Genomic DNA, 24,872 nt, shown 5'->3' on the forward strand with positions numbered 1-24,872 from the left:
AGTACTATTCCAAGGTGACATGCCACCAACATCTCGGCGAAGGACCGCGGTCCTCTAAAGCTGACCTGGGATGTAAAATAAAATTTATTTCTCTTTGGACTAAATGTATCCAAACGAGAGCGTGAGAGTCCAAAACAGTCAAAGCTGGGCAAGTTTTAGAAATAACGGGGCCTCTGTGTTGAAGTCCGTAAGCCGAGAGAGGCTGTCGAGCTGAGACCGCCCTTGCCATCAGAAGGTGACCTCCTCCTGTGGGCAGGGAGAAAGCGTGTGCACACTTGAGCCCTTGTCCTTGAAGGGGATTGAGCGAGCCGAGGGGAGGGGTAGGCGGTGATCGGGTTTCCAATCACAATAGAGGAAGCTAAGAGGCTGCGGAGTGGGTGGGCCCCGCCTCCTCCTCTCTCCTTGCAGATCCTGCGCCCGAGGAGACGCACGCAGCTAACATTGTCTTCTTCGCGCGACTCTCCCCGCGGGTTCTCTCTGGTAGGTTTCAGCCCAGGCCCCTGAGTCCGGGTTCGCGGGCACCCGGGTGGGACGTGTAGGGGAGTCTTTTCGTAGCAACACTGGAGAAAGGACCAAGAGGGACTTCTGCTTTCTGGGGCCTTTAGCCCCGAGCATCCGGACTCGGGCCTTGATTCACTCCCAGGGTTTGGGGCGGCAGGCCGTGCCCTCCTCTGGGGAACCGAAGGCGGAGCCAAGGGGCTGCCATTGCGCCCCAGGCCTTGTCCTCCCCGCCACGGAGCTCGCCTCCAGCCTGTGCTCTATCAGGGAGGGAGACTTGTTGTATTTGCAGCTAAAACCGGGGTTCTGCATGTCCTTGATGGGTTTATGGCTGCCGCATCACCTCAACCCCCCCACCCCCACCCCGTGCCCGCTGGCGGGACCCCGGACACGTGCTTGAGGAATTGAGCTAGGGGCGGGAGAGGAAACCGAGTACCATGTGAGGGCTGGCAGGTCTGGAGCCTGGGTGTTGGAATCTACTTCCAGGGTAATGGACAAGTGCCCCTGCTTCTGTGGGGATGCGGGTAACGGATGATCTGCAGGTTTGGCCTTGCACCCCACTTTTGCCCGGATACAGGCCTGTTCTTTTCCGGCCTCTTTTCTTGATGCTTCGGGTGCCTTGTTTACTTGGCCAGCCTTGGTGTTGAGAGTAAGGAAGGTCTGGAATTTTCCCTAGAGACCTTCTCCCGGGAGAGCGATGGTGGCTGCCCTCCCTTGTGACCCGCTGCTCTCGCCTCGGGCAGCCTGCAGAGAAAGGTGGCCTGTGGGCGGCGAGCGACCCCAGCTGCAATTAGGGCCTGGGGAGAGGGGGCCGCGGAGAGCGGGAGAGCTGACACTTGGTTAGTGGAGGAATCAGATGACAACACCTGGCTTTTTACAAGGTGAAAATCGGGGGGTGGGGGGTAGTCTGCAAAGAGGGTCTTTGTTCCTGAACTCAAGGCCCTAGTTCGTCGGCCCATTTCTAACGATTTACATCCGCAGGGAGGCGGGGGAATCTCTCTCCCTTCCCCCAGGCGGGGGCGCTGGACCTGAGGGGGATGGAGAGGACCACGAATCGGAGATTTTGGCCCTGTTTTCCAGTCTTTTCCCCTGCAGCCAACACTCGGATCGAGGCACAGTCCTGCATATATAATAGAAAACATTTTTTTCTAATTTCTTATAACTCTATTAAGGAAAAAAAAATTTAAGCACTTTTCTCCAGCAAGATCTGAAAGGAAATATGTACTGGCTTGAGCCTCTAACTGTGGTTTCTGAAGGTTCCAGAATTACTTTAGAAGGTCTGTCCGAAGGACTAATGTGTATATAGCGACCATTTCTGGATTTTTGTTTTCCACTGCTTATTGGATTCTGTCTATGAGGATCTTAAACCAGCTAACGAAAATAGACTTAATGGAGAAAAAATATGCAGCTGGTATCTCGGCAGTCTTCTGATTCTGCTCAGAATGCAGGACGTGTGTGAATTTCTCTGTCGGGCCATTTGTGGAGGCTGTTGCGCCGGGCTGCCCATTTCTTTCTTAGCGTTCGTGAGAAGACTGCAGATGGACTCTGCAAAGTCATCTCTAAATTTAGTTCCTGCAGATGGGGGGGGGGGGCAGTATTTTTTGGTGGAAAAATAGCTATAGAACAAAATAGTTGTTACATAGTTGTGTCTAAATTCAAGTACTTTATTCCAATTTGGAGCCTTCCAAACTCTTACTTAACATATACAGTTACTAAACTAGTAAACTTCTGTTACTTAGTCCATTGCAAATGAGAAACAAAAAGGAGACTAGAAAGCAGGGCACAGTTTGAAATAGCTATAAAAAGTAAAGGGAAAACGAAAATAATAATGGGTGCCAATTATAAGTGATACTTAAATAGGAAGAAAGGGCTTAATTATGACCTGTACCCTCTCTGTTTAAGGCAGGGCAGTCTATTTTGTGTACAAAATTGCCATGGCATTATGAAGGTTCTTTCATTAATTCAGTAACTTTTGCCATTTTAGTTATCCAGAAAATGTACCTGATTATCTGATGGCACAGATAAATTTGCTGTTAGTATATGGAATGTTTTCCAACAGGTTTTCTTTTCTCCCTTTTTTTTTTTTTTTTAATGGCTGGAAAGAAGCTGATTCAAAGGTTGATATTCCCCTAATGTGACTCCCTGAAAGGAAAATGTATTAAGTGCGTGCCCACCTTCCAGTTAGCTTCCAAGGTACACTGAATGGAATCTAGAGTAATATTTCTGAAGATTTTGCATCAACATTCATCACCATTTTCATGTCACCGTATTTATGAAGTATACATTATATGTCCAGTACACTGTGACCGGTTTTAAGTAAGACTTAAAGTAGAAGAACCAGTCCCTATCTTCAAAGAGTGATAATAACCATTAGTAGTAGAAATTATATTCATAACTGGCTATTAACTCTTTTAAACTGAGCTTAAATATGGGTTAGTACAGGGCTCTAATTTAGTTTGCATAGTTACATAGAAGTTCTTTATGAGGGGAATGGAAAAAAGTGGGCTAATCTACATGTAAATATTCATGTCTTTTGGCCAATAAATGAAGAGCCACAAGACAAAATTGTTATAATTTGTTAAATACTACACAGAATCCTAGGCTGAAGAGAAGAACCCAAATTCTAATGGCTTCATGGAAGTTTTTGTTTTAATTAAATTCTCCATTAAGTGGGTTACCTGGTTCTTTAAAATATATTTTGTGCTGGAGAATATCATTAGGCTCATTTTCAACTGTGCTGTAGTTCAAAATTGCAACAGTAACATTTTATGGATTATTCTCTTTGGGTTTTATATGTGGGTGTTTGTATAAGGTTTTGATTCTTTTCTTGCAGGGCACAATGGCAACTCTAAAGGAAAAACTGATTGCACCAGTTGCAGAAGAAGAGGCAACCGTCCCAAACAATAAGATCACTGTAGTGGGTGTTGGACAAGTTGGTATGGCGTGTGCCATCAGCATTCTGGGAAAGGTACATTTCAAGAACACCAGACATGATAATTCCAGTTTATGTATACAATCTTTTCAGGCACACCGGGATTTTATTGTATCTTTAAAAGATTTTTTTTTTCCTGAACAAGTTTATTTATTTTTTTAAAGATTTTATTTATTAGAGAGCACGTGCGCATGCGCACGCACGAGAGTAAGAGAGAGAGCACACAAGTAGGGGGGAGGGGCAGAGGGAGAGGGAGAAGTGGACTCCCTGTTGAGCAGGGAGCCTGACTCGGGACTCGATCCTAGGACCCTGAGATCATGACCTGAGCGGAAGGCAGGTCAACTGACTGAGCCACCCAGGTGCCCCGTTCCCTGAACAATAATTTTAAATAAGTTATAGACATCATGACACTTCACCTTTAAGTACATGAGCACGTATTTACTGAGAACACTCTCCCTATATGACCACAATAGAATTACTACACTCGGGGAAGTTAACATTGATATAATACTAATATCTAATATACAGTACCTAGAGTTAAAATTCTCCCACCTGTTTTATAGTTTCTTATATCTGTTTCCACCCCAATCCAGAATCATATCTTTTATATACTTGTCATGTCTCTTTCATTCTTCTTTAATGTGGAGCTGTTACTCAGCTTCCTTTGTCTCCCACGTCATTGACATTTTTGTAGGGTGCAAGTCCGTTATGTAGAATGTCCCTCAATTTATGCTGGTCTGATGTTTCCTTGTGATTAGGTTCAGGTGAAATGTTGGGGTGGGGTTATGACTAGGCGATCACAATAGGGGCACGTGATGTTCCACTTTTTCTTATTCCTGGTGGTGCCCAAGGCGCCCTGGGTTGAAGTGATGAGTGCAGGATTTCTCCACTGCAAAGTTCCCTTTACCCTCTATAATTAATAAATAATCTGCACAAGGGCTCTGCGAGGTTGTGGAAATGACCTAAGTCCTTCAGAGTCCATTTCCTAATCGGACATGAATGCTCGCGTCATCAGCGCAGTTCTCAGCATCGGGAGATTTAGCACTGATGTCATGCTGCCAGCCCCTTCCACTGCTGCAGACTTTTTTTCTGTACACCTCCACAGACTTCTGGCTTGCCTTCTGTGTACACCCCATGTAGGTCAGGCCGTCGCTTTTTTTAGTCTCCACGGACTTCTGAGGAAAGAGGCCCTTTAAATTATTTACCTCACTGAATTGATTCCTTGATCTTTTCTTTTTTTAAGATTTTATTTATTTATTTATTGGAGAGCGAGCGAGAGAGAAACAGCATGAGAGAGGAGAGGGTCAGAGGGAGAAGCAGGCTCCCCGCTGAGTCGGGAGCCCGATGCGGGACTCGATCCCAGGACCCCGGGATCATGACCTGAGCCGAAGGCAGTCCCTTAACCAACTGAGCCACCCAGGCGCCCGATTCCTTGATCTTTTTAAAGGCTGCTTTAAGTGTAGGAACCCTGCCCCCCTAAAAAAATGGCTGCTTTGCCTTCAGTAGAGGACACTGTCCCTTTATGCCATATCTGAAGGCTGCCTGAATAAATGCCTCGCCAAATAAGTTTCTGTGTGCAAAGCTTAAATTATCAAGGAGCAAATTTTAAGTCTTTACTGAGAAAAAGCTATCAGAGAAATCAACTAAAATATAGTACACACCGATGAAGGTTTTACTCTTTTGCATTTTTTTTCTAGCTAGTATTGACTAGGTGCTTATTTATAATAGCTGTTTCCCAAATCACAGGGAATTTAAGTAATCATAATTTAGTGCTCACTGTTCATGCCAATGAAAATGAAAAATATTCCAGCTTACATTTCTTTTAAAACATTTATTGAATGTATACCACGGTGGAAGTGCTTTAATAAAAGCCTTCATTTTAAACAACAACCTCAGAATGGGAAGTGTTCATATCCTGTTTTCAGATGAGATGGCTGAGGTATAAAGAGATTAAGCAGCCTGCCCACAGTCACACAGCTGAAGCAGTAGAACTGTATTTTGTTTTTTGTTTTTTAATTTAATTTTTTTTTTTAAAGTAAATTCTACCCCCAACGAGGGGCTCGAACTCTCAACCCCAAGATCAACGTTGCATGCTCTACCGCCTGAGCCAGTGAGGCGCCCCCATAAAGCTGTACTTTGAACCCAGGCTCTGGACTCCTATCTATATTGGCTCCAGTTTCTTTTTATTCCAAACTAGTATCTAGGCAGTTAAAAAACAATCAAGGTATTAGTGAAATACTAGCTAAAGATATTTCTTTTCTCCTGCTAATCTCAAAACTCAGACATTTCAGGAAAGTACATCTAATTTATCATGACTCTATAAGGAGTACCTCTGTGGTTTTCATTGTTAACTTAAAATCGTCTTCGGTAAATAAACTTGCGGTTGTACTCGTGTTATGTAATACTTTGGCCCAATTCAGGTGCTTGAGAGAACAGAGCCTGCTGCTAACACAGTAGGAATCTTCCAATTTAGATGCCGTGAGGGAATGACTGCCTTGCTCAAAGACCATTGTACTAATTAAAAATGTTTAAATCTTATTTTAATGGGTGAAGATTAAAGTACTTCAAAATTGTTATTAATGTTCGGGGATTATAAACCCTATTAGTTTCATAGAGGAAGGAAAATAACAGTGCCCTACTCTGTTGGGGGTTTACATATTACTCCATTTACTCCTTCCCAAAAGCTGGTGGAGTATTGTCATCTATATATTACTGTTGGAAAGAAACAGACTAGAAAGGTGAAGCCACTGGGTGAAGATCACATAGAGCTACTAAGTTCCTGATCCAGTCTTTGAGTCCATCATGGACTGGTATGCTTTACAGGGAGTACACATTGCTTTCTCCCCAGGAAGTGAGCCAAGCTGGGGCATCAGAGATAGAGGTTGAGGAGGCCTACACCTTTCCCAGGCCCGAGAAGGCAACTGAGGCCCCCAATACAATGTCCCATCACTACAAAAACTCAATTACATTTGCTTCTCTTGCCCACTCTCCCCATCCTCATTGCCTTCAGATGAACCGTCGTAAGCTTTGATAAAAACTGTAGCTCCTGTACTTAAACTTGCCAGTAGTTTCACGGGACACATAGACTGTAGGTGTACATCAAAATCTGAGACGTCATAGATGCCTTCTGCCTGTCTCGGAGCAAGGTGGTGCAGTGCGCAACTCCAGGGGGCGCCATTCACACAGTACCAGCAGCACCTTTACCGTCTCTGACTTCATCATTTACCGTCTGCCCTCCTTCTCCAAAATACCTAGCTCATTTCTGCTTAAAACCCTTTTCCTTACATTTTTCTTTCACCTGGAACGTTCTACCCTAGACCATCAGAGTTGACTTCTTCCTCTTTCGTATCACGGCTTTGTAAGCAGACAGTCGCTGACTGTCCAAGTAAACTTCCTTCCTGGGAACTTTAAACGTCACCCTGCCTTATGGTCTTTGTAGCACTGTCACTGTCAAAAATCATCTGAAGTGGTTCGCTTAATTCCTATTCCCTTTCTGGGACATTCCATGAGAGAAGGGACTTGACAAATTTGTTCATGACTATGTTCCTGATTAGTAGAGTAATGTCGGGTGCATTTAGTAATAAGTATGTGTTACGTAAATAAATCCTTCCGCTATTCCTAATAATCACTTATATTTTGTCAAATTTTGATCATGGCTTTTCCTTTCTCGTGGCTTCTATTGCCAGGTATGATTCCTGCCCTACTACCCATCACAGGCTCTGCATTTTGGCTGTGAAGAGGGGCCTCTGAGGTTATCATAAACCATTGGCCTCTGTGTCCCGCTGCCTTTGAGTCTCTGTCCTCACTCAGGTTGACTAGCCACATTCTTGTGGTAGAGACGCAGCCTAAGAAGGCTCTTCAGAGCAGTGTAACTACAGACTGACTGTGAAGTAGTTTTAGCCGTGCAGGCCTTGGCTTAAAAGTAGGATGTAATTAAAATTTCATCTTTGTATAAGAATTGACAGATTAATAAAACGGACTGAAAGCCCAGAAAAAGGCCCAAACAGTATTTAATAATATGATAGAAGTGGCATTCCGCACATCACTGAATAAAAGGTGCTTGTCTGTTTAGTTCATTATTTGGAAGGAGTTACACCTTTTCCTCCCACAAAATTTCATGCCGATGAAACACTTGGATATAAAAATGCAACGGTCAAATGCTAAGGCATCGGTGGTAGTAATTTATTGGCTAAGAGGGTCAGGAGGCAAATAGGGCCACCTCTGGTCCACGTAGGACTTTAGATTAAAAGATATTTTTGTTGTATGTTAAACAAGTGGTCAGGTTCAACAGTGATGTTCTTGCCTTCTACCTGACCTTAAGCCTTGCTGTTTCAAACTACTTTGAGTATGTTTACAGGGTAAACATTCACAGGCTTTACAATACAGGTATTCAATACAATCAGGTATATATACAATACAGGTAATATATAAACACCTGCTTTTTGAAAGCTCATGTTCCGCCACTTTGCTTTTACTGAAGACCCCCCATAAGTAGCTATTTCGCTAACCAAAAGAAATCCCAGGAGGATTTTCCCTTTTACCTCAAAAGGGTAAAAAGCAAAACGCAGCCAGAGGTTATTTTGTTATGGAGGCTCTTTTACAGAGTTATGGAACTCTTTTACAAAAAGAGTTCAGATACTTGCCCCTCTTTCTTTTTTTAAATAGTATTGTGTTTTGGGGGCACCTGGGTGGCTCAGTCGTTAAGCGTCTGCCTTCGGCTCAGGTCATGATCCCAGGGTCCTGGGATCGAGCCCCGCATCGGGCTCCCTGCTCCGCGGGAAGCCTGCTTCTCCCTCTCCCACTCCTGCTTATGTTTCCTCTCTCGCTGTGTCTCTCTCTGTCAAATAAATAAGTAAAATCTTTAAAAAAAAAAAAAAGAAAAAAAGAAAGAAAGAAAAGCCTAAGAGAGGTTATTGGGATCTGAGAATTTTCAAAAATTTCCCATATAAATTAATGGTAATTGCTGCTTCTGCTTTATGCCATTGCTGCTTGCAAAAGGTTTGGTGGGAACATTCTACTTTAGGATAGCGGGGGAAACCTGCGTAGGAATACCGAAGGAGATTTATTTCAGTCAAACAACAGTGCTGACACTTAGTCATACATCTTCTGTGTTGCCTGCCTCCACACTTGGAGGATATTCAGTTGTGCAGATGCAGCTAAATTCAGTGCTACAATTATTTTTTTCAAGTGCTGGATCTCTTCCTTCCTTGTCAGCTGAGGATGCACTTGTCAGCCACTTCTCCACACCTACTGGCTGAAACAAAAGACGGGATCTCAGATCCTGTGACATCCTTTTCCACTTAAGCCCGAAATTGTTTTGCCATGCTGACTTTAGCAGCACACATGTTATATGACTAAAATAAGAGTGATATTCCTAGTGCTCAGTACCTTGACAGAACATGATGGCTATTATTAAGTTATAGTGCACTAATCTAGGGTTTATTTTTCATAAAGATTTTATTTAGTTATTTGACAGCAGGAGAGAGAGCACAAGCAGGGGGAGCAGCAGAGGGAGAGGGAGAAGCAGGCTCCCCACTGAGCAGGGAGCCTGATGCAGGGCTCGATCCCAGCACCCAGGGATCATGATCTGAGCTGAGGGCAGATGCTTAACCAACTGAGCCACCCAGGTGCCCCCAACCTAGGGTTTAAAAAACACCAATAAGGTTTGTGTGATCTTGTCAGAGGCTGCAGAGGAACAATACCATTTAAAAAGTATCAAAACATGTTTTTAAATAAAACTTGTAGAAGTTAATGCCAGTATTTGATATGTGTGGAAATGAGGAAACAGTTGCTAAGTAATCCCCAACTCACGAAATGGTCATTGCAGAAGTAAATCTGTTGCTTGGAAGCGAGAGCACATTTGGAGGCTCGAGTCTCAGAAACTCACAAGCAAGCCTATTATAACTCACTTCTTGAGACTAGCAAGCCACTGGTATTCAAGGTCTGGACAGTGCTCATCTCTTGGCTCCCACAGGGAACGGGATCTGCTTTGGCCAGCAAACTAAAGTAGGTCAGGTTTTCTTACTGGCTTCTCCCTCTGCTGGTCAGTGCCTTCGAGATCCGTCCTGTTACACCGTAGCTACTCTACCATTTCCTTCAAAGTGCCTCTGAACCTAATTACCTACCCTTTTCCTATGAACAAGCTTCTCCTATATAGCTGATCACACTATCCGTAGAAGAGGTATCTTCATTTTTAAGTGGGCTTCAGTATTGATATATCCTATTAAGCTAATTATTTTGCTAATAGCCCTAAAAACAGTAAAGGCAAGGACTCTAGTGAAATTTCAGTAAGAGGGATAACTACTTTTTATAAATTTTGCAAATTAATGTGTTTCCGTAAGATAATGGAATTTCAAAGCTGAAAGGTTGTTTGGATGCATTTAGACTGACAACCTATCCCCCCTCCCTTATTTTTACAAAAAGAGTTCAGATACTTGCCAAAGAAAGTACTGTATATGACTGTAAAGGTTTTGTTTTCTCCCACTCTTCATGTAGAGATATAGAGAACATACAAAAATAAGACATGTTACATATCGCTTAACCAACTGAGCCACCCAGGCGCCCCCATATAAAACATTTTATAGAATATGTTAAATTATGACTCTAGATCAAGATTAAATAGTATATTTGTTGATTTAGACCTTTATTTTGAATGAGTGGCAAAGGATGACAACTGTAATAGAAAACAAGAGAGCTCAGAAACTTGGGTTGATCACAGGAGAACCTGCTAGTCCTGGACCCCACCATCCATAGGATACCCCTTCCCTTCCCCCATCAAGACATGCAAGTTGGCTCAATCCAACCTGAGGCGTTCAGGCTTCAAATCCTACTATTTGCTCAAACTATTGATGGTTTAAACCAAATCTGCCCTCTGAAAAACCCTCCAGACTGGAGGTGATTTCAGGGATGGACACTGCCCAAGGTGGATTCTGGGTCTGGGTGAGTCCACCACCCCTCATTCATGGGAAGACTTATCCTGAGACCACTATTGAACTATTGGTTTCATGAGGAATCTTTGTCCACATACTCTTAAAGTGATTTGTATCATGATCATTGAATCCTAGTTGAGTACTAGAAGGTGAAATTTAGAAAAATCCGTGTGTTAAATACTAATAGTTCATTCAAGACTTTCTCATGCAGTTGTTTAAAGAGCACACCTAACTCGTAAAATTCTCAAGGTTTTTAACACTTGGTGCTTAGCCGTTTTAAAAGGGTCTCTGTTTAGGAGGCGTCTGGGTGGCTCAATCCCAACTTAGGTCTCATCTCAGGTCCTGATCTCAGAGTCATGAGTTTAAGCCCTGTGTTTAAGTACATACATACATACATACATAAATAAGCATCTCTGTGTTGGGTTGTGAGCGGAGGTGTGCTAGAGTGGCTTAGGGTACTAACCCCTGTTCTTGTATTTCTAGTCTCTGGCTGATGAACTTGCCCTTGTGGATGTTTTAGAAGATAAACTCAAAGGAGAAATGATGGATCTGCAACATGGGAGCTTATTTCTTCAGACACCTAAAATTGTGGCAGATAAAGGTAGTTCCATTTCATGCCCAGAGTGATCTAATAGTAGATGCCCTCACTCCGCTATAAAATTATTCTTCCATCCTGGTGAATCTCATATTGGCAGTTTTTCTTTCCTTCTCCCTCCAATTCATCCTTGAGGACAAACGCAAATATTACCCCTATATAAGCTTCCCACGTGACTTCCACACATTTGACACATAATACTTTAGGAAATCGCATCATAATGCTCGTTTACGTGTGTCTGAGAACAGGAATGTTTTAGACTCCAAAAAATATTTGCACAAAGTAATTTGAGTGCTTTAAAGAAGCTAAATAAAATTCATACTCTAGCTGTCTCGGTTCTGGCTGAGCACATTTATGCAGTGATACTACCACCATAGAAGGGCTGTGTCTAAAGATAGAAATGTGGACCTCAAAATAATTCCTCCTCCTCTTCCTACTGGCTGTTATTCATTGAATTATTAGCATTCTGGGTACTAGGAAATTTTTGAATCTCACATTTTACCTCATTTCACAACAAACCTATGAGAGGTAGGTCTTCCCCATGGTATGGGGAGGAAACTAATAAAAGGTACAAATAACTATCAAAAGTCACTTACAATACAGTTTATTATGTGACTCATCCATAGCAATTGCGTCTGATGATCACATCAGGTCATAATATCTATATTTTGGGAAGTGGCACACTTCCTTGAGGAAAAAATATTCTCCAGAGAAACTCAACTGCTAAAAGTGAATAGGCTTCCTTAAAATACTGAGTATTAGAAATCAGTTTCCAGCCAAGAATAAACACTTCTTTGCCTTCCTTCCCCTTCATAGATTGGATTAACATAAGCCTAGAAGTGTCCTTAAGTCCTTTTTTTTGTTGGAGGGGTCCCTGCTGGATTTGGACTCACTGTTTATGTTTTATCAAATTACTAGCAATCGAATAAAGTCAATAGCATTTTGAATTTCTTAGCCAGAAAGGGCCCTCTTTATTTCCTTGGTCCATTCTTTGAGCTAGTTTCATGGTTGGATTAGCTCTGTGTAACTCAAAAAGGACGAAGCCATTTCTCTTGAGAAGAGCATTATACTTCAAAGCCTTATAATAACGGAATTCTTGCATACATAATTCTTACATGAGTAGTTCTTGTATATAATATTTTCATAAGTTCTAGAAGCTTATGGATGTTTAGGTTTCTGGAGCATATCATAGATAATATATATATATATTTTATTATTATGTTATGTTAATCACCATACATTACATCATTAGTTTTTGATGTAGTGTTCCATGATTGATTGTTTGCGTATAACACCCAGTGCTCCATTTAGTACGTGCCCTCTGTAATACCCATCACCAGGCTAACCCATCCTCCCACCCCTCTAGAAGCCTCAGTTTGTATTTCAGAGTCCATTGTCTCTCATGGTTCATCTCCCCCTCCGATATCCCCCCCTTCATTCTTCCCCTCCTGCTCTCTTCTTCTTCTTCTTTTTTTAACATATAATGTATTATTTGTTTCAGAGGTACAGGTCTGTGATTCATCAGTCTTGCACAATTCACAGCGCTCACCATAGCACATACCCTTCCCAATGTCTATCACCCAGCCACCCCATCCCTCCCACCCCCCACTCTAGCAACCCTGTTTGTTTCCTGAGATTAAGAATTCCTCATATCAGTGAGGTCATATGATATATGTCTTTCTCTGATTGACTTATTTCACTCAGCATAATACCCTCCAGTTCTATCCACGTCGTTGCAAATGGCAAGATCTCATTCCTTTTGATGGCTGCATAATATTCCATTGTATATATATATATATATATATATATATATATATATATATATATACCACATCCTCTTTATCCATTCATCTGTTGATGGACATCTTTGCTCTTTCCATAGTTTGGCTGTTGTGGACATTGCTGCTATAAAGATTGGGGTGCACGTTCCCCTTCGGATCCCTACATTTGTATCTTTGGGGTAAATACCCAGTAGTGCAATTGCTGGATCGTAGGGTAGCTCTGTTTTCAACTATAGATAATATATTTTGATGAAGAGTTGTATTTAAAGTACCTTTTTCCCCCCCTCTCCTTCAAGATTACTCTGTGACTGCCAATTCTAAGATTGTGGTGGTGACTGCGGGAGTCCGCCAGCAGGAAGGAGAGAGCCGGCTCAATCTGGTGCAGAGGAATGTTAATGTCTTCAAATTCATTATTCCGCAGATAGTCAAGTACAGTCCTGATTGTATCCTAATTGTGGTTTCCAACCCAGGTATTTTATTAACAAGAATTGTTTTAAGGTTCGCTCCTGTGAAGTTAAATGTTTAGGGTGTCTGTTTTATTTCGTTATTTGGCTTTTAAAGATTCTGTTCTAGGATTTACTAGCAGAAGCAATTCTCGTGTCTTCTGTTATTGGCCGCAAAAGAGTGGTGTTTGCAAAACAAATGGCAGAGCCCCGGGCCAAATGTTTAAAAATGTGAGAAGAGTTATATATAAAACAGTTGCAACCGTTTGTTTCATCAGTTTGTTGTAGAGCCTAGAAGCTTTTTAAATTTTCTAGGAAGATTATCCTGGAATGTGTAATGAAACGTTTAAATGTGGCTTCACTTTGTAAGAAACATTTTAGCATTTTTGATCTTCTGTTGGCCAAAAAGTGTATTCTAGGGGCATTGAATTTGAGAATAGTCTAAAAGCCGTTAATCAGTCCAATTTGAAAGATAGAAATAGACTATTGATGGACAAATAACATGCTAATGCCAAATGTTAGAACTTAAAAGTTGCTTTTTTGCTAAATCAACATTTGCAGAATAAACATTAAAACTTCTGGTTAGAAAGAATTGCATTATTTAACCAAAATAGACTTCACTCTCTATTTCACACTTCTTTTGTCTATAATTTGCCACCAAACAGACTGTTTATTGGTGAGCATAGTAGATACATTGATAAAGTGGTAAAACTGTCTCTGACACTTCACATAGAGAAAGATTGTGAATCAGAACCAGGGATCCTTGGTTTATGGAATATTGAGAATTGAGAGCCAGCAAGGACAGATTATTTTAGTATTATTCTCTGCAGTCCTGCATTGGGGGTTAGTAAATAGCTCAGTCTTGTATATAAAACTTCTTGTAAATACATAGTGGCAGATAGACTTGGAGCAAGAGTGACAAATAGCTGGCATTTGGGAAGTTGCTGCATCCCGTGCCTGAGACAGACAGACATTAGCTCATTATACAACTTTCCAGGTATAGCTTCAAAGTCTCAACTCCCCAGGGAGTCACACCCACTGAATCAAAGTTGCCAAGGAAGAGGTTTATAATACCCAGTCCAAAAGGACCTTAAAATACCTTAACCAGTGTCTGTATATGTGTGGAGGTGGAGACTGCGAGATTAACCTCTTGCCTTCCTTGTATGCACATTTTCTCCTTTTGATGGTTTAGCCTATAAGTGCTGTGATTCTGTCTAGCCCAGCAGGTTTTACTCTTTGAAGTCTCAGGGCGTGCCACACCAGAATAAAAGTTCTATCATAGAGGTCCTTTCATTAAATACTACAAAATGTAAGTCCCTTGTATTACCACAATTGCTTACTGAATAGTATGTTGTGCCCAGGAAAATTTTATAGTAGTATCCCTTAGTAATTTAGTAACCCAGGGCTTTTGGGTTATGATGATAGTCATTACCATTATGGAACATTACAATCAGAAGGAACTTATGCGACCATGGGTTCTCTTCCCTCCATAATCTCTGAACTGTGTAAAGTCAGAGTATTCACGTCTTAATGGCTACATCTCAGGCTGGAAAAGTTGGGAAGGAGGAAGCTAGGGCACCTGCTAATTGACACAGCAGTTGAAATCCGTTTTGATTTACTTACATATATTATTTCTAAATGTTTTAGTGGATATTCTCACATATGTTACCTGGAAACTAAGTGGACTACCCAAGCACCGTGTAATTGGAAGTGGGTGTAATCTGGATTCTGCTAGATTTCGCTATCTTATGGCTGAAAAACTTGGCATTCATCCCAGTAGCTGCCATGGATGGATTTTGGGAGAACATGGTGATTCAAGTGGTAAGGAAAAAAAAAAGTAATATTCTAATGTGTACTTATGGTATTATTCTTGTCATTCTGAATTTTTTTAATTTTACATTATTTTCACATAACTTCACATTACAAATAAGCAATTTGGGGGAGAATACTTTGATAGTGACTAGGTAAATACGTATATAGTCCTCACCAATTTTTTGCCTACTAAGTTTAGTATCCATTGATAATTCTTGATTAAGTAAGTTACTACTGTGATAGTTGTCAGACACAATATTCAGTCATTTCTTCTATATTTATTGTATTCTACTGTAAAAGAAAGCTTTCTCTTCCTCATTTATGTATTCATTTATATCAATGTGCACTCAGATTTTTATTTTATTCCACAAATGTTCTTTTACCATCTTTGTAATGCAGAAATTGTCCCAGATTTGGCAAGTGACAGGCTCTTCAGACTGGCTCCTGTGTCTTTTTGACATGTCCCAGCATTTCTTGAGCCCTGCTTTCTGGGACAATAAAGTGTGCCATATTGGTGTTATCCTTCCCAATTCTCTGCACTAGAGCATCTCTTTCTCCAATGAGCCCTGTTTCTTTCTAAGGGGAATGGTGTTTAGAAACCAAGATCTGGACATAGGTGTGCTCATGCTCCTGGTATATCTCTGCTTCTAGGTCTTTCCAGGGAACATAGGTATTATATCTATCATGTTTATTGAAGTGGGAATAAATTGGGTAACAAAAGATTTTACATAATCAGTATCTACTATTCTATAGTGTAAAATAAATCTTGCTTTAAATGAACTCTGATTTGGGGGCACCTGGCTGGCCAGTTGGTAGAGCATCTATCTGACTCTTAATCTTAGGATGTTGAGTTAAAGCCCCATATTGGACCATGGAGCCTATTTAAAAAAAAAAAAAGGATAAAGTAAATGAAATCTGATTTTTAATAAACCATTAATAACTATCAGTCATTTAAGTAGTAAGAGACCATTTGGAAAATACCTCAAATATTTTCTTTAGGAATTTAAATAGAATTGTTGGACATAAATTAATCATTGTAAAAAGACCAACATTGAAGTTATATTGCACTTCTATTTCTTTTATAATACTTTGTTTTAAAACAGTTAAGGGGCACCTGGGTGGCTCAGTTGATTAATCATCTGATTCTTGATTTCGGCTCAGGTCATGATCTCAGGGTTATGGGATGGAGCCTCATGTCAGGCTCTGCTCAGTAGGGAGCCTGCTTCTCCCTCTCTGCTCCACCCCCCTACTCTCTCTCTCTCATAAATAAATAAAATCTTCAAAAAAAAAAAGAAACAGTTAAAACACCATTTATTTATGTTAATGTCTCTCTTTTCATTTAAGTTAATATTTCTGTTCCATGGTGTACCTGGCTGGCTCAGTCAGAAGAGCATGTGCCTCTTGATCTTGTGGTCATGAGTTCAGGCCCCATGTTGGGTGTAGAGATTACTAAAAAAAAAAATAAACTTTAAAGAAATTTTTTAAAAATAAATTAATATTTCTGTTCCAAACAATTTTATGTAAAAACATTTATGAACAATTCTGATTGTATCTTATAACTCTTAAGCCTATTTATTAAATGAAAATACATTGAATGGCTAATGGTGTAAAACTGTAATTATCCAAAACACTTTAATAATAACGATAATTTTTATTTTACTAAATTCATATCTGCCTTATATGCGAGGAACTATTTTTTCCTTAAAAGGTTTAGGTGTAAATATTCTTTTGATTTTAATGAGGGTGTGTAATATGATTTTAGTAAAGAGTTTGCTATTGTATAAGACTTTGGTCTTACAACTATTGCATCTGTGCTATTTTATAGAATAATGCTGATTTTTTTTCAGTCATATTGTGCCACATCATTCAAGAGTTCCTAATATCCAAGGATTTGTTTGAATTTATGTCCTATATAAAAAACTCAATGTCTAGTGTGCAGCAAAAGTTCAGTCAGTGCTAGTTATTACAATTGTACCGTTATTAGAACCACAGATCTGGAGGTGATATTACATGTCCTCTAGTTTAAGGCTTGCGTTATAATCAAGAAAAAAATGAGGCAAAGCAGGCATAGTGGCTAGTGGCTTGTTAAAGATCCTTTAGCTAATTAGTGGCACAACTACAACTAGAATCATGTCTTCTGACTCCTATCCAGTCTTCTATTCACTCATCACTGTGTCATTTTTTCCCAAAACACTGTTTTTCCTATTTCCACATTGACCTGTATTGTGTACATGAAATGAAAGAGAATGAAACCGTGCTCAACCCTGGCATGTTTATGTAGATTCATAGTTTTTTTTTTTTCTTTTTAAGATTTTATTTATTTATTTGAGAGAGACTGAGATAGAGAGAGCATGAGAGGGGGGACGGTCAGAGGGAGAAGCAGACCCCCAGCTGAGCAGGGAGCCTAATGTGGGACTCGATCCCGGGACTCCAGGATCATGACTTGAGCCGAAGGCAGTCGCTTAACCAACTGAGCCACCCAGGCGCCCTAGATTCATAGTTTTATCAAACTAGCCTGAATTCTCAAAAGTTGTGGACTTAGAAGAGAGTCTTATCTGGCCACAGGCAGCTTTGCCCTTCATAGCCGGTTTTAGCCATACTAGACTTTACCCCATGCTTTTGCTCCTGTTTACTGAGTTTACAATGCTCTTCTCTAAAGGTCCATACATTAGAGGAGCCATACTTATATTTCAAGGTCCAATTCAAATGCCTATTTTTTTGTAGCTCTTCCTGATATCCCTTTGCCCCTAATTTAAGTAAATTTTAATTTGTGTTTTATTATGCTTTCTCCATACCCCTGTGGTAGCTCATCCCATTGCTTTATTGTCCTTTGCCTGTTTATCCCAGTAAATTCTGAACTCATCCACAGCACAGAACATGTCCTTATTCATTTTTGTATACCTGCATCTTCAATATATACTTTGGCTGGGTTAGAAGGTATTAAGAATAAGTAAGGGTGTTCGGATGCATCAAGCCCTCCAAAAGACACAGTTGATGTTAGAGAACACCTTTGCTGTGCCTCTGGAGGCATTCTTGGAAAGAAATATTCAATCCAGTTAAGACCAGAAAAATTCACTGTAGTTACTACATGGAGTTTGTTTCGAGAGATAGACTGGACTTGGGGAATGAAAAGAGGTAACTGGAGTATATTTGGATCTTACCCTAGAATTTATTTTATTTATTTATTTATTTATTTTTTTACTTCACTCCAGAAGAAAAGGCTTTATATAAAAAAAATGAGGAGTGAAGTGAAAAATTTCTCAAATCAGAAGTTTAAGATAGTCCAGAACTAGAAGCCCTTGTGATTTCACAAACCTAGCGGGAGGCAAAGAATTTCATGTTCTCCGTGAGCATGACACAACAATTTTGTTCGGCACCAAAATGGTTGAAAGGTAAAATGTCAGCTGTGTGGCTGTTTGAAAGCGTGTGTCAGCCTTTGGGGGAAAGTAGACTGGGTCAGTTGTCTGGAGCAGCTCCAGCAGGTATTCAGTAACTTGCCTCAAGGAGGTGAAATCTGAACTAACAGAATAAAAGATTTTTTAAAAGCATGTCAGAAATACATGACATGTTTATCCTTTTTCTCCAGTGGCTGTGTGGAGCGGAGTGAATGTGGCAGGTGTTTCTCTTCAGGAACTGAATCCAGAAATGGGAACAGACAACGACAGTGAAAATTGGAAGGAAGTGCATAAGATGGTGGTGGAAAGGTAAGTGGAAGGGGGCTTAAGATGATTAATTTTATCTAGATAATATTGTCAACAATTTCCATGACTGCCTGCTCAGGTAAGCTCTTAATATATTAAACATGCAGGGCGCCTGGGTGGCTCAGTCTGTTAAGCATCTGCCTTTGGCTCAGGTCATGATCTCAGGGTCCTGGGATCGAGCCCCGCATCAGGCTCCTTGCTCACTGGGGAGTCTGCCTCTCCCTCTCCATTTGCCTCTCCCCGAGCTCATGCTCTCGCTTGTTCTCTCTCACTCTCTCTCAAATAAATAAATAAATAAAATATTTTTAAAAATATGTAGTAAACATGCAGCTGTTCTCTTCTGAAGCAAACAAGACTAACTTTATTGGTCAAACCTACGATATAAGTCCCCGGTAGGGAAAGCAAATGTTTTTCTGGAAAAATCCTATTACATAGGGAACAGGAGCAAAACATGGAATTAACAAGTGAGAAAGGCTTTCACATTGCCTCTTACTGATAAATAAGGTTGACTTGCCTAGAACCTGGACACTTTTAGTCTCATAATTGCCTAAAATAAGTACTTGCTGATTGATTACTAAAAGTGTTAAAGCTGTGCTGTATTTACCTTTCCACACCCAACTAAAGATGCTGCTCTCTTTTTTCTCTTTTTCCTTTTTCCCTCTTTTTTACTTTTTCCTGTGACCTTCATGCTTATAAAATAAGGTATTGTGGAATAGAGTAAAGAATACGGGCTTGAATTCAAATCATGACACTGGCACTTACAGAAGCCAATTAACTTTTAAGTTGAATTTCAGCTTTGTCCTCTCTAAAGTCATATGATAAAAATTTTATAGTATGACTTTATAGTCATACTATAAAAATTGAGTAAAAACACAGACACAATGCTGGTGAGCATTCCATAAACATCAGCTATTATTATTTGCAGAGAATTGTTCTAAGACTTTCTCAAACAGGGAATTGTTTTGCTTAGTTTAACTGTAATGGTTTTTTTTTTTTTTTTTCTGGAATTTGACCTGTGCATGGAGGGAAAGATTGTTTAAAAATGTGAAAGGGTCCTTAGCATTTCATTAATTAATCCCTTTATTTTACAAATGAGAAAACTAGGACTCACTCAGGTAATGCAACATGCCCAAGGTCTTCTATCCAGTGATTGCATTAAATCCCAATTTCCTAAATTCTCATTTTGGTTACTCCTGCTACCTCTTAAGGACCAGAGCCTTTATGGGTTTCAAGGTGTAAAATTTATGTTCAGAAAATTGACAGGCAAGGTACCATCTTCACTCTGCTGTTAGGTTAGTCATCGTATTTTAGGTGACAGTACTAAGTGGGACCTCAAAATCAAAGTATATTTTGTCCTTAGAATGTGAAGGTCCTTCTATTTTCATTGTTTCCTGATTTCATTAATAACTTTGGAAATACTCATGTTAATGAATTTGAAGATTGGTTGGAAAAAAGTATGTTTTTACCACTGATTTTATAAATATTCATGCATATAATAAGCTATTTTGTTTTAAGATTTATTTATTTATTTTAGAGAGAGAGTGAGCATGAGGAGGGGCAGAGGGAGAGAGAGAAACTCCAGCAGACTTGCTGAGCTCTGAGCCCAACACGGGTCTTGATCTCAAGACCCTGAGATCATGACCAGAGCTGAAACCAAGAGTTGGATCCTTAATCTACTGTACCACCCAGGGGCCCCTCAATAATCTATTTAAATTTATCACAGCATTCATATAGAGCCTACTAGGTAGTGTTTCCAATTCTAAATATTTTACATATATGTTAACTCATTTAACAAGCTTATAAAATAGATACCATTGCTATCCTTATTTTACAAAAGAGGACACTGAGATAAGAAAGGCTTACTGAAGAGTACACAGTTTAACAAGAGAGTATAAGTCAAACCCAAAGAGTCCAGTTTCAATAACTACTGAGTCTGATTTCAATGATCTCTTTTATGATTTTTTTCTTTCTTTAGTGCCTACGAAGTCATCAAGCTAAAAGGATATACCAACTGGGCTATTGGATTAAGTGTGGCTGATCTCATTGAATCCATGTTGAAAAATCTATCCAGGATTCATCCAGTGTCAACAATGGTGAAGGTAAGATAAACTGTTACAAATACAATTTCTAGTATTCTATTCTTCGAATATATTTAAAGAAGGACAAGATGGTCTTAGTCTGCTTTTTTCTGAATCTCAAAGTTTTGTGGAAACTTCTCTTTTCTCCCTTGTATACTGTGGCAAATTAAATATTAACTCTTGAGTCTTTTGTGACACATTTTCAAAATATATATTATTTGAATAAGTATAATAGTTTTATTTCAAGTTGGGATATTATCCTATAGATTGTCTTTGATGCAGTACTTGATACCTTAGTAAATTTAGTTCAATTTAAAAGCTATAAAATAGGGGCACCTGGGTGGCTCAGTCGGTTAAGTGTCTGCCTTCAGCTCAGGTTATGATCTTGGGATCCTGGGATCGGGCCCCAATCAGGCTCCCCACTCATGCGCATGCTCTCTCTCAAATAAATAAAATCTTTAAAAGAAAAAGCTATGATACTTAAGTAGAAATTCATTATTTTTCAATAAAATTAAGATTGTATTAAAATATTGTATAAGATAACTGATTTTCCATAAGTCAATGGCAGGGGTGAAAATGTAAGGGGGAAATGCAGTAGATTAAAAGAAACATGCAAAAGAGAAAGGTATAGAAGTATTTGATAAAGTGTGGTGTCAGGTGTTTTTGGTTTTGTTTTGTTTTTTTTTAATACTATAGTAAAATTTTAAAAAGTAAGTATGGCAAAAATTGGATAACTGCTCAGTCTTGGAGTGCATATTTGGAATTTGTTTATCTCTACTTTGGTGTATGTGCAGAAATTTTGGAATTAAAAGTTGAAAAAATAGGGGTGGCTGGCTAACTCAGGAGGAAGAACATGTGACTCTTGATCTCAGTGTCATGAGCTTGAGCCCCACATTGGGTGTAGAGATTACTAAAAATAACTACACTTTTTAAGAAAGGTTTGGGGTCGCCTGGGTGGCTCAGTCAGTTAAGCATCTGCCTTCGGCCCAGGTCATGATCTCAGGGTCCTGGGATCGAGCCCTACATAGGGCTCCCTGCTCAGCGGGAAGCCTGCTTCTCCCTCTGCCTGCCCCTCCCCCTGCTGTGATCTCTCTCTCTCTCTCTGAAAAATAAATTAAATCTTAAAAAAAAAAAAGAGCATAACTTAAAAAAAATTAAAAAGGTTTAAAAAATATATTAAAGTAACTGGTTTAATATAATTAAATAATCCAATTAGTTGTATGGTTAAATTGACCCTGTGAATAAATTAAATGCTTTATAGAAACTGGTAAAGTGTTTTGGAAATTGTACTATTTATTTTAGCAACTCTTGGATGTTCTAGAAATCTTGCCTTTGAGTGGCTTCCAACTACTTATTCTGGACTAGTTGGACAGCTACCTCTGAAATTCCCTCCTAAACTAAAGAATTTTTAAAAATTTAGGATTTCATGAAAAGCAGCCCATTAAGAAACACATTGTAATGCAATTTAATTTGAAAACTTAGATAGTAAATTTTATTAAAGTATATCCAAGCAGAGATGTGTCGATAAGTTCAATAAAAAACTTACTACTCTTAAAAATTTCTACTCTTAAAAATTTCCACCCTGGGTGGTGCAGTAGGTTAAGCATCCGCCTCTTGGTTTCAGCTCTGGTCATGATCTCAGATCATTCTTACTATGATTTCATTTCTTTCTCTCTTTTTTTTAAGAACAGTTATCCAATTTTTGCCATACTTACTTTTTAAAATTTTATACATAGAATTTGCATATTCTATGTATAAAATCAAGTTCAGAATGTAAGTATTTGGAAAACATGGGCCTGTACGTGTTGAAAATTAAAGAATGAGCTTGTGCTTACTATATTTCCTACATGTCTTTCTGTTTAAACATGGGATCTGTGATCATTCTTACTATGATTTCATTTCTTTCTCTTTTTTTTTTAAGATTTATTTATTTATTTATGAGAGAGCGAGTGAGCGCAAGCAAAGGGAGTGGCAGAGGGAGAAGCAGGCTCCCCGCTGAGCAGGGAGCCCAGTGCGGGGCTCGATCCCAGGACCCCCTGGGATCATGACCTGAGCTAAAGGCAGACACTTAACTGACTGAGCCACCCAGATGCCCCTATGATTTCATTTCTTAATCTAATTGTTTCTCTTGTTCTGTCAGGGGATGTATGGCATTGAGAACGAAGTCTTCCTGAGCCTTCCATGTATCCTGAATGCTCGGGGCTTAACCAGTGTGATCAACCAGAAGCTGAAGGATGATGAGGTTGCCCAGCTCAAGAAAAGTGCAGATACCTTGTGGGACATCCAGAAAGACCTAAAAGATCTGTGACTTCTGGCTTCTAGGCTGTAGAAATTTAAAACTACGATGTGATTAACTGTGAGCCTTTAGTTTTTCATCCATATACGTGGATCACAGTTTGCTTTTATCTTCCTAAATATGTGAATCTGGGCTCACAAAATCAAAGCCCATGCTTGGTTTAATGCTTGCAATATGAGCCCTTGAACAAATAAAATTAACTATTGCAGTGTGCTTCTATTTCTGGGACTCTTTCTTTAGTGACTTCTCAAAGATTTCAGTCAATATTTCAAATAATTCTCCCCCTCATAAAATGCCCTAAATTCTATCTATATTCCATTTTCTGTATTTGTCCCTCCAACAGCACAAACATTCTTTGTCACAGTATATGCCATGATTTTATTGTTGTCCCGAGAATATGATTACCCTTTTATTTTTAAAGACGTAATTTTTTTTTTAGAGCAATTTTAGGTTTACAACACAATTGAGAGGAAGGTGCAGTGATTTCCCATACACCGCTTGCCCCACACCTGATGATTTCGATGTCATTCACCAGATGGTACATTTGTTACAATCCATGAAACAACATTATCACCCAAAGTCCATACATAGTTTATGTCAGGGTTCACTCTTGGTGATGTATATTCCATGGCTTCGAACAAATGTATCATCACATATTTCCACCATTCTAATGTACAGAGCATTTCACTCCCTTAAAAATTCTGTGATTTCCATTTTAAGGCTGCAACTAAAGATGGAACTAGAGGCAACGGATGGCATTTATAAGGAAGTCCATTTTAATTCTAGAGGAAGAACGGGTTTTCTAAAATTGAAATTAACATTGTTGGAGTTAGTTCCTCTTGATAATGAAGAAAAATAAAAGTTAGGGCTGAATTATCCAGATCCAGGTTACTGGGACACGGCATAATATGGGAGTTAAGAGGGGGACTTAAGGCAGGCTTCCTTTAACAGTTTCCAACTTATATATAATATTTAGGGGTCAGTTTAGGTAGTGTTGAAAGTGTGGGAATTGTCAGATAAACCTGGGTTTTAGTGCAGGTTCAATCACTGATTAACTGAGTTGGGGCAAGTTATCTACTTAGCCACTCCCAGACCTCAATTTTCTTACCAATGGAACAGTGATAACAATGGAACCTCTTTGATGTGTTGTATAAATTCAATGAGAAAATATAAAACTCATGGCACAATACTTAGTCATAATAGTAACTAACACTTAGATAGTGCTTACTGTTTCAAGGCTTTACATACTATTAACTCATTTAAATCACCCCAACTATCTTGAGAGGAAGTGTTTGTCAATCTGGATGCTCTTGGCATTTGGGGCTGAATGATTCTGGACTGCTGTGCATTGTATGAGTTTAGCAGCATTGTTAGCGTGGACCCATTAGATGCCCGTAACACCCCTCCCCCTAGTTGTGTCAAATACAGATGGCTGCAGACATGCCCAATGTCCCCCCGGGGGACGAAATCACTGCTCTAAAGTATTTGGATCCTCATTGTATAGGTAAGGAAACTGAAACATAGGTACATCGAGGTCACGCGGCTACTAAGTAGCAAGAGTTGGGATTCAACCCGGATATTGTAGCTTCTTAATCCCTCCCTGATCTTAAGCACAGTGTACTACATTGCAGTAAATGTTAGTTACTGTTACATTTTTCTATCTTTAGGGTTTATAAAATAGCAAAATCATTGTTTCATTTAATGTTCCGGCATGTTACGTTATGAAGGTATTATTCTGTGTTATAGAAAGGGAGACAAAGACAGGTGTCAAGTACCTTTCTCAGTCACATTTCCAAATTGACTCAAT

At 39.7% G+C, this 24,872-nt stretch overlaps 1 protein-coding gene across 1 annotated transcript; it reads left to right on the top strand.

Annotated features, from left to right (window-relative positions):
- Nucleotides 1–330: 330 nt before the first annotated feature.
- Nucleotides 331–23,284, top strand: LDHB (lactate dehydrogenase B). The gene is made up of 8 exons (XM_035028095.1): nucleotides 331–480; nucleotides 3,332–3,466; nucleotides 10,843–10,960; nucleotides 13,032–13,205; nucleotides 14,826–14,999; nucleotides 18,577–18,694; nucleotides 20,667–20,790; nucleotides 22,910–23,284. The coding sequence occupies exons 2-8, from the start codon at nucleotides 3,338–3,340 to the stop codon at nucleotides 23,075–23,077; spliced, it is 1,005 nt and encodes a 334-aa protein (XP_034883986.1). The 5' UTR covers nucleotides 331–480; nucleotides 3,332–3,337; the 3' UTR covers nucleotides 23,078–23,284.
- Nucleotides 23,285–24,872: the final 1,588 nt, after the last annotated feature.

The sequence above is a fragment of the Mirounga leonina genome, unplaced genomic scaffold (genome assembly GCF_011800145.1).
Source record: "Mirounga leonina isolate KUSES-001 unplaced genomic scaffold, KU_Mleo_1.0 Mir_201, whole genome shotgun sequence".
Lineage (NCBI taxonomy): Eukaryota > Metazoa > Chordata > Mammalia > Carnivora > Phocidae > Mirounga > Mirounga leonina.